Source organism: Neopelma chrysocephalum, unplaced genomic scaffold (assembly GCF_003984885.1).
Source record: "Neopelma chrysocephalum unplaced genomic scaffold, ASM398488v2 Primary Assembly neopelma1_26, whole genome shotgun sequence".
In the NCBI taxonomy this organism is placed as follows: domain Eukaryota; kingdom Metazoa; phylum Chordata; class Aves; order Passeriformes; family Pipridae; genus Neopelma; species Neopelma chrysocephalum.
In genome coordinates this window covers 6,937,472-6,948,370 of record NW_020897695.1, presented here as the reverse complement: position 1 = coordinate 6,948,370, position 10,899 = coordinate 6,937,472, and the positions used below count along the sequence as shown (strand labels likewise).

The window sequence follows — 10,899 nt, the reverse complement described above, 5'->3', positions numbered from 1 at the left end:
GAACATTTTAAAGGAAAGAATTCTGTTTTATACATTGGTCCATTTGCCCATTTAATAGTTTAGCAACACAGAGAGATATGCTTTTCTTTTATGTTTGCAGCTACCCTAATAAAGCATTAATTAGCAGTAGGTAGTCTCTGATCAGCTCAGCGGGGTATGTGATAAAAAGAGGTGATTCCAAACAAGTACATAAAAGTGAAACCTATATAAACAAAATTCAAATAGACAGGGGTTAAATTTGGGCTGTATTCATTTTTAAAATATCTGAATTCCCTACAAGGCACACTACTACTGCATCTAGGCCTGTTAAAATTATCCATAATCAAAACACCTAAAATAACTATTGTCACAAAGCTTTCATGGTTTAAAGGTTACCTGCAGCAGATGATTAAATTGCAGTAGGCTGAAGGGAGGAGAAAGATCTTTTAATCATTTCAGTTTCTGTTCTATTTTTATGTGTGACAGTATCATCTCTCTTTTCATGGTTGGTACACTACAGTCTGCATCCAACACTCCTGGGGCCATGATCTCTGTTGTCAGAGGGAAAGGGAGGCATCTCTGTCACAGTATTAATTACAGGTCTGCAGCTATGTAACAAGTTTGTGCCAGTTTAGTTAGACCATACTTCAGGTCCACAATAATACAGAACTATCTAGTCTTTCCATATTCCACCCTGAATCACAACTAACTGAAAAAATATTGTCTCCAGAAGAAGCTTGCTGGATGACTTCCTCCAAATTCATAACCCTACTGCTAGCTCTCTCCTGGAGTCTGAATTCTCTGAATCAATTTCTTTTTGCATATAATTTGCAGAGAGCATCATTGAATTTTACATTCTGCCTTTTATATTGGATGCAATCCACATCCTCATCATTGTATTGCCACTGTTAATTATCATAAGCTAAGAGGTTTGTTAGTATTTTCCCTGACAGCAAACTCCCATACTCTTTCCTGCTTGCATGCTTTCACATTTTCCCCTTGGTAATATATTATTTTACTTTCTGGTTTACTATTCATTAATCTACTTTGGACTGCATTGTTCTGTATGAGCTTAGCTTCTGAAACAGTCTTAATCATTCTCTGACTGCAGTTTTCACACCAGCCTCTTTAACGTTCTATTCAGTAAAGAGAACAAATGCAAAAATTATGCAGTTCGATTTCAGCATTCAGACCATTTGTATAAATAATGAGGTTTTAGGGTACAGCTAAGCCTCATGATAGCCCATTAGTAAGCTCTTTCCAGAATAAAATTTACTTACAGTGGAGCTACTTTTTATGTCATTTATTTTAAATCCAGTGAGTTACTTTGCTTCCACTTACATGGGTCAAAGGCTAAGACTGACAATTTCAAAAAGAACACTGGTAAAAAGTCTCTTAATGAACTCACCCACTAATAGGGATATCCAGCTTCACTCACATCTGCACTATCAATCAAGCCACTACTTGGCTGAGATGCTGGCTGGGGCCAGAAGGAATAGTTGAAGTCCTTTACTTGCTCTTTGCAGGAAAAAACCTAAACCCTCATTACTATGTTAGCTTTAGGTATAGTTTAATTTTCCTGTTCTCTTTCTTCCCCTTTCTCCTCCTCAGCACAAGACCTAGATTTGTTTCTTGCATACGCTTTTTTTTTTTGTGTTTTCATAGAAGATGCCTTGTTTCTCCAAGTTTCCATTTGTGTGGAAGAATGCACATAAAATCTACGATATTTGAGAAAACTTACAATGAAGAAAAAGGCAGAATTATATATGGAGGGGGTGACAAAGGGGAGCTCAGTCATAAACCTTGTATCATCGTGCAGTTAAGTCACCAAGTGTGGAGTTCTAGCTTGTTAGCCAGCACCTCTTTTGAATAAATGTTTTTGAACAATTTCTGTGTCACACACATACAAAAATCTATCCTAATGAAGTTTAATCACGTCTCCTGTTCTAGTCAAGAACAAAAACTTCTTCACCACACAAAGAATAGATCTTTTATTTATTTTTATTAAAATGAGTAAAAGAAGTTCCCTCTTTCTAAAAGAATTACTGATGTAAATTTTAGGGTGAATAAAGTTCTTATGTATCAAATGAGCAACTCTCAAAGATGAGAAAAGATTACAGTACACACCAAGGGTAGAAGTACAGAAAATCATCACTGGTGCCATTTTTGCTCAATATTCTTAGCATAAGTTAAACACTTGCAAAGCACAAAGTTGCATTAGTACCACCAAAGCCAAATGAATTTGTGAGTGCTACACGCCGTTTTTCAGTTTTCCACTCCTGAGCAGTTAATGGAACATAATTGAGATCAAACTCCGCCTCTGTTTTCTGTAAGTTTAGAGTAGGTGGCAAAATTCCATGGTAACAGGACAGTGCAGTAAAAGCTGCTTCAATAGCTCCTGCAGCCCCCAAGAGATGTCCCGTTGCTCCTTTTGTTGAGGAAACTGCAATATTACGTGAGTGATCTTTAAAAAGTCTCTTGATTGCTTGATTCTCAGCAGCATCTCCTAGAGGTGTAGAAGTTGCATGTGCATTGACATATGTTACATCTTCAGGTTTGATCCCAGAATCTTTTATTGCTGCAGACATACACCTAAGGGAAAAAAAGAAAACAGAATGCTGACTTTCCCAATGTATTTTTGTCAAATGGACAAACCAAAAGAAAAACTATAGGATGTTTTAAAATGTTTATCAAATGTGAAAATCTGCTTTAGCAAAGATGTAAATGACAAGAGATGAATTCATCTAACTAAATACATTAGCATCTACATTTAGGTACCAGAGAAAAGCAGTAGATGTGAGGCCCAATATAAAATCAGACTTGCTGTTAAAAATTCCACAGTCGGGAAAAATATAAAGAGAAGGAAAGAAGCTAAAACAATCAATCTCTACAGACTACATTATTATGTCAAAGACCCTTTTCAATGTAAAATTTGAAAATATTTGAGAGAGAAATAACTACCTGACATTATTACAAAAATTTAGGGATGATCTACCCAACAAAAATATTGGGAAATTAAAGCAAAAATCTGCAGTCATCCTCCTCATGAGCCTCTTTTGCATGCTTTCCAGAGACTAGAAAATGTCTAGGAGATAGCACAAATTCCTACATTTCATTTTATAAGGAAATTTACTGAAAGTCACACTCTTCTACCCTAATATGGTATGCTTTGTTTGACTCCTGACGACTTGTGGACTGTGACTGCCTCTGTAAAACACGCTTTTTTATGGAAAACACATAAGGATCACCACAGCTCCATACTGTGATTTTCTCACGGATTTCCTGCAGAAAGAAGGGAATTAGTCAGACATCTCCTTGCACATACAACTTAACCAAGTGCCTCTGAGCAAAAGACCACTGACTCTTTTGAAATTTATGAAAAATAAGTAAATAAAAGGAAGCTCAAAACCAAAAAAAAACAACACAAGCTTCTGGACAAATTTAAATGTCTCTAGTACAGCCTTCTATCCTTAGAAGCATCCAGTATAGCTTACATTGGAGGCCACTGACACTCACTGTCACTAGACAGTGAGCTGACTTTCAGGCAAAAAAGATTACTGATCAACCATGAGATACGTTAATTTAGTTAAATAGGTCATCCGCAACGAACGTATTTACTTAAGAAGATACCAGATTACTTGTGTAGGACAATCTTTGTATCCACTCTCCTTAGTCTGGCTTTGCCTCTCCTTTCCTGCTGGTTTATTCCAACAGATGTATTAGCCTCCTACTGAAGTAGTTATTAGAAGATGACAAAAATATATTCTGCTGATTTTTTTTTGATGTGGCAAATAAAATTCCTACAGAAAAGTAAGAGAAGCATATACATTCCAGATTTAATCCATATACCACTGCAGTAACAAAATACTGGCTTGAAGATAGTATTAAAATGTATTATCTCATCTCAAGGGTGGAAAAGCGCAACATTTTGGAGATACCAAGATTAACTTTCAACTACTTCCTACTGTGAATTTAATTTATATGCTACTGCAATCATAAAATATACAAAAATTCAGTTACAATACATTGCCATATCATCTCAAGGGTAAGCAAGTCTGAAAATATGAGATAAGACACTCTTGATGACTCATCTTACACCTAAGTCTGCAGAACAATTAAATATGAATCAAACAGCATACAGGGAAACATAGTATATTTATACTTCTAGAAAAATCTGTTAACCCAATAAAGATGCAAACACAGCTTTACAATACCATGAAGAAGTTTGATCTATTTGTGCAGTGATCTATTGAATTTTGATATTAAATATTCACATACATTTGGAATAAGGCAAACTAAACCTTTGCTAAAGATTCCAATGTGAACTCAGTAATAGTACTCAGCCTACACAAAACTCACCAACTGGTATATATAATTTAGCTAACAATTTAATTAGGTCAATGATAATGATTAGATAAGTATTGTCTACTTGTGAACTGTTTTTGATGAGAAAAACATTGATGAAACTTCACCATTTCCCTAAGCAGTACTAAAGTGTATTTCTGTTACGCCCCTCCACCAACACTCTTCATCTGAATTACTAAATATTCTAACAAATCAGATCCTCCAAGTGCTCTACAGCTTTCACCACCTGAGATTTCTTGCAATAAGTAATATGCTTTTGCAGGGGACGGCCTCTCTTCTCTGTGGACAAAGGATGATGGAGAACCTAAAAAGGTTCTACTGCACCACAAAAATCTTAAAAAAGAGGTTTCCATTAAGACTTATTTATGTGAACAGCTGTATGCACCAAAAGCAAAATGTTTTCATGTGAGAAAGTTTTTGTAACTCTATGAAAAAAGGCTGATTTTAGCAAGAACTGGCCTTCAACGTGCTACTAAAAAAAAGTGTTGGAGAACAACAGTACCAGAAGCTCTTTCATTTTTCAGATTTTCAAGCTTTTGTAATATTAATTCAAGATTGAACAGCCTTTCTCTATGAAAAGCACACAGTAACAGAAACAAATGTACCCACCACAATTAACACATGAAGAAGCTATTACAGTCAACATAGAGTTCTTACCTGAATGCACCATCTCCCTCTGGATTAGGTGCTGTTATGTGGCAAGCATCACCAGACAGTCCATAACCTAAAACTTCGGCATAGATCCTAGCACCTCTTTGTACGGCGTGTCCATACTCTTCCAAGACCAGCACAGCAGCACCCTCTCCCATTACAAACCCTTCTCTCTTTGAATCAAACGGTCGACAGGCCGTTTTAGGGCTCGAGTTAAAACTCGTGCTGAGGGCCCGAGCTCTTGCGAATCCAGCCAAAGACAAAGGACTAATGCAAGCCTCAGTCCCTCCAGCCAACATGACATCAGCATCACCAGCAGCAATAAACCTAAAGGAGTCTCCAACTGCATGTGCGCCTGTGGTACAAGCAGTTGACACAGCGTGATTTGGCCCTTTCAGTTGGTACTTAATGCTGATATGGCCTGCTGCCATATTGACTAAAATCTTTGGCACAAAAAACGGGCTGACCTTATTGTAACCCTTTGTTTTAAATAAGGCAGCTGTGTCAGAAATTTCTTCCAGTGGAACCATTCCCATCCCAATTGCCACACCGGCACTTAAGCGATCCTGTTCAGACTGGGGAGACCAGCCGGAGTCCTTCATTGCTAGTTCTGCTGCACCGATGGCCATCACAGTGGCAGAACTCATGGACTTGATCTCTGATTTTGACACAAAGCTTTCTTCACTGAACTGACCCTCCTTTTTTCCCCTTGGCACACAAGCAGCCACTCTACATGGGATGCCTGCATATTCTTCCCCGTCTAGCGATGTAATCCCACTGCCTCCTTCAAGAAGGTGCTTCCACACAAACTGAGTCCCCACACCAAGAGGGGACACTAAGCCAATACCTGTAACCACTACTTTCCTTCGACATGCAGGCAGTGACTTGCTGAAAGCTCTTCTGTGGTTTTGTAAATGTAGATTTAAATTCAGACTCCGGAGATGAAGATTTGCAATCTTTAACAGATCCTGTGAGTGCTGTGAGAACATGGTGGCAATAATCACTTCAAGCACATTCCTGTAACTGGAGGGGGAAGACACAAACACAACAATAAAACAGCCAGTGTGGAAAACATTCTAAGTACATTAAATTAATAACCTGCTTTTTACAAGAAAGCCTATTTTCAAACCTGTAGAAAGAGATGTAGTTTGTGTGTCTGTAATCAGGAATAGTACGAGTTATCGTAGACAAGGCACAGAAACACAGTCACTTTGGGAATGCCTCTAGTGGCCTCATCTACCTTAAGCTGCTAATGAATATGAGTTTGCACTACTGTGGCCCACAACACGCTCTCTGGTTTCGCTGCAAAACTCTCCCCAGGGCTTTAACCACCAGATGGCTGGAGGTATGGACAATGAACATTAACAGCTTCATTCTTCTAAGGGCCAAAGTGTGTGTTCACCTGAAAGTGTATATCCTAGCATTACCAAGTTAAAGATGTTGTTATCTCAACCTTCATGTCAGGTAGAACGGTCTCGAAAACTCAGAAGTCAATAAATTCTTCCTGGTTCTGCCACCAATGTAATTACATAGCTTGGACAAGAGTCCTCATCTTTCTACCTCCATCTATCCCCTTATCAGTCTTGGGTATTTTACACTGTCAGGGGACAGCACCTGAAGTGGTTTGAGCAAGATGTGCTACACCACCACCTCCCACCGGCAGACCCCACATATCAAGAGGGATGTCAAGCGATGGCAGAAGGCCACTGCTGAGTACGAATACCTCAGGCGGGACAAGAGGACCACTCCTAGCAGTGATGCTGCCATACTGCACCACAGTCTTTCTCCCTTGCCTTGGCAACTACCAGGTCCGGAGCTGGTCCAATTGCACACATCTGGCATGCTGGAACAGGGCAGCGGCTGCAGTACAGCTCTGTCAACACCTATGATACAGGCTGCAACTGGTCACCTGCTTTTTGACTCATAAAAAGGGCAACTTGGCTACCCCAGCTCTTTGGTAAAATATAGGGAGCTGTATGGGGACCACACAGAGCTGCTGGGCTAACGCACTCCTCTTAAAACATCCCGAGCTGTGGCAACACAAGTACGCAGTAGCGATAATAAAGAATATCATAGAATCATAGAATGGCCTGGGTTGGAAAGGACTTAAAGATCATCTGGTTCCAACCCTGCTGCAGGGACACCTCTCACTAGAACACGTTGCTCAAAGCCTCATCCAGCCTTGCCTTGTACACTTCCAGGGATGGGGAATAAAATTAATAAATAATTATAGATTAAATTTTATATATATTTTATGTAACTATTTTAAAAAAAATAATTATATTTATAATGAAACAAAATTATTTTTTTAAGGACGCCTGGTTTAAATCCTGACCCAAATCTTCCATTTTAGCTAAGCCAGTTAGCCTGGCCTTTATAAAGAGAGGCAGCATATATAAATATATGTATATAATATATTCATACCATATATATTACTAAATATAATATATGATACATTATATACATAACATATACAACATATAGTACATATAAATATGTACTATATATAATATATATAATACAGCTCTGCAGTATTATATGTATATATCAGTCAGTCATGGCTAGGCTTCGCGAACGAAGATTTGGGAAGGGCTCTACCCACGTTTCTTGCAAGCGTGTTGGTGGCTAAAAAGGCCAATACAAGAAAGGCATGTCCGGTTACAAAAGGCACAGCAGAAAGAATCCTTAGATGGTATATTCTGCAAGGATATGTATATATATTACATAATGTATAACATGTATATCCATATATCCTAAATATGTTATATATAGTATAGCATATACAACGTGATGCATAATGTATTATTTATAATTATACATATAAATGTATAATAATGTATATGCGTGTGTGTATATATATGCGTGTGCCTGCATACACCTAAGACTGCAGAGCTCTGTAAAGCAGCGGATCCCACATCCCCACGCCGTCACCCGGTGCCAGGTGCCAAGCCGTCCTGTTTAACCCAAGCAATGCCCGATACCTGCTCTGCGGGAAAACCAGGCGCGGGGCAACTTCCCCCCGGAAACAAGCATTACCGGACGGCCCCGGCTGTTTAAAGGGCAGTGACTACTTTTAATGTCTACATCAGCAGTCAAACCCTGGCCCAAACGGACTGTCCTCCGCCGCCATTGCCGCCCCGCCCCACTCGGCTGGGAGCGACTTCCCCCGCGGCCCCCGCCTCCCTCCGCCCCAGCGCTGCAGCGGTACCTCCGCCGCCCGCGCTCCCCCCCCGCTCCGCGATGGTTCGCTCTGCCTCCCGCTCCCCTTCCGGCAGCGCGGGGCCGCACCACGCGGCAGGCCGGGGGGAGTGGGGGTGAGGTACGCGGGAGGTGTGTGGGTACGCGCGGCCCAGCGGTGCTTCCTCTCGCCTGGCCCCGCCTCGCGGTGTAGGCGGGTGGGGAGCGAGGCGGTGTAAATAACCCAGAGAGCTGGGAAAGGCGAGGTTATCCTTTCTTTCCCAAACCACGTGATTAAACACGCAAAGGAAGAGTAAGGAACACCCCCACCCCCCAACCAAACACACGGTCTCCGGTCTACAGCTGTTTGAATAGAGGTTGTAGACAGGTGGGGGTCTGTTTCGTCTCCCAGGTAACAAGTGATAGAACCAGAGGAAATGGCCTCAAGTTGTGCCAGGGGAGGTTTAGATTGGATATTAGGAACGTTTTCTTCACTGGAAGCAGTTGTCAAGCATTTGACCAGGCTGCCGAGGGAAGTGGTGGAGTCACCATCCCTGGGGGTGTTTAAAAGATATGTAGACATGACATTTGGGGACATGGTTTAGTGGTGGACTTGACAGCACTGGACTTCAGTGATAGTAAAGATCTTTTCCAGTCTAAATGATTTCTTGAAAGTGATCCTCCTCGCGGATGCTGAAATGCTGGTAGAGAAGACAAAGACTAAATGATCACTGGCTTTACAGGGGTGTCTTGAAAATACATATACAAATATGCCAACAGCACCAATGCACACAAGTAAACTATTTGTAGTTGCTGCTTCCAGCTGCAAGAATGGATTATCTGAACTGAGACCAAGCTATGCCTGAAATGACGTGTACGAACAACTAAATTTTTAATTAGGACAGTGGTATCTCAAAATACACAAAGACTGAGAAGATACCATGGCAGACCATAAAATGTGGGTCAAAGTCTCATCAGCAGAGACATGAATTAATTACATAAATGGGGAGTTTACTTGTTAGGTGGTACCTTTTATAGTGTAGGGCAGTAAGAAAATTGAAATCTGTTTACTCATGCACAATACAATGATGCTTATTAGCTGCAATCACAGGTCCTTCTAAATACAAACTATAGGACATTAATGAAGCACCTACTGCAGTAAAAAAGGGGAAAAAAACCAACCCTAGATGTCAAAAAGGAGGGAAATGCAGTATTTAATATAGAAAAAACTCACTATTTTTAAATGAAGCATCTGTATTTAATTTCCCTTTAGAAATAACACTCCTTGGACATTTGTGTGTTAGTAATTTGTTGGAAGGTGGCACTTGGTCTTCTCAATTTTCATACAGCTTTCCTATGAGTATTTCCAAAGCATTATTTACAAATGGTATACTTATATGCATTATATAATTATGTTACACATATAGCAATTTAGTTAATCATTAAATTTCAGAGTGCAGCCAACATTCAGAGCCACATAACTATGTGAAAGACATGGAAAGAAAGTTAAAAGCTGAAGCAGCAGCCAAGGAACATCATCTTAAATTAAAATTTTATTACTTTGGTACCAGTTTCATGATTCTGACGGCTGTGTTAGTAACTTTTTTCAACTATACTAGTAGGAACAATAAGTGCAATCTCAGCAAAAGTGAATTGCCCAGTGTTAAATCCCAGCTTTTGTGAGGGACATGTACCACTTTCTTTAAAAAATCACAGAAGCTGAGCAGTGACCTGTCAGAAGCAGACAGCAGAGCTAGAATGTAATGTCAGCTACAAAATCAGGCTGAATTTTAAAGACCTCTTTTGCTTGGAACTCTTTAAATCTGCATTCCTAAGGAAGCAAAGCCTCACCAGTCTTTGTGTCCAAGGTTCTTCACCACAGTTCTTTCACTGATAGCACAAATGTCTAGAAGCAGCAGACCAGGGCTTTTTAGCTTTGCTGGAACAGACTTTGGGTAGTGCTGGGCGAGGTGTCGGGCAGGGGGCGAGTTGCTTCAGTGGTATTCCACCCAGGTAGCCCAGGTGAGGCTGAAGGTTTGGCACCATCAGAGAGCACTGCCAAACCAGGGCAGTACAGAAGGGGATTTATATCCTCAAGGACGTTACTGCCTGCCAAGGGGCTCCCGATGTTGCAAAATGTGGAATATGTAAAAATTTTCTTAGGACAGGATTTTTTTTGATGTTTGATCTTTGTCTACTTTCAAGCCGAATCAACAAGAAAGGAGATTTAATCAAGCTCTAAATGATGTCCAGGTGTTAGAAAGACAAATTTCTTGTTGCAAGAATTGCTTTGTTAAGGTTTAGGGCTCGACATGCTTCAATGATCTCAGACCTAGGGCGAGGTTAACAAAGCATGGGAAGAAGGATGTACCACTGGTAGTGGACACAAAGAATGCAGAATTTACCGGCCACGAGGACATTTAGCAGAACCCCTTAGATAAGGAAGAAACTCAATTAACCAATGGAAGCCTAATTAATAAGAGAACTAGGTAACTTACCGCCAATGAACATTAATGCCTTTGTTCACTAACATGTATAAATAGCGAAAAGTTTTGGTAGTCGTCGTGATTTGCCACGCAGCACCCCTTTCTGAGCAGAACTGTAAATAAATCAAATACCTCCACTCTGTGTGTCGATTGGCCTCTTGCACACCGGGGGAAAGAACCTAGTTTGGGGCAACATGGTGTGACCGGGAGGTCCCGCTGCACTGGGGGGTCGAGAATGTAT

At 40.4% G+C, this 10,899-nt stretch overlaps 1 protein-coding gene across 1 annotated transcript; it reads right to left on the bottom strand.

The window, feature by feature from the left end:
• Nucleotides 1–1,603: 1,603 nt before the first annotated feature.
• On the bottom strand, nt 1,604–8,172 carry OXSM (3-oxoacyl-ACP synthase, mitochondrial). Its single transcript, XM_027675418.1, has 3 exons — nt 7,977–8,172; nt 5,002–6,018; nt 1,604–2,571 (listed from the first exon to the last, which is right to left on the bottom strand). Exons 2-3 carry the CDS (start codon nt 5,982–5,984, stop codon nt 2,169–2,171), a joined length of 1,386 nt encoding a protein of 461 aa, XP_027531219.1. The 5' UTR covers nt 5,985–6,018; nt 7,977–8,172; the 3' UTR covers nt 1,604–2,168.
• Between the last annotated feature and the right edge of the window lie 2,727 nt (nt 8,173–10,899).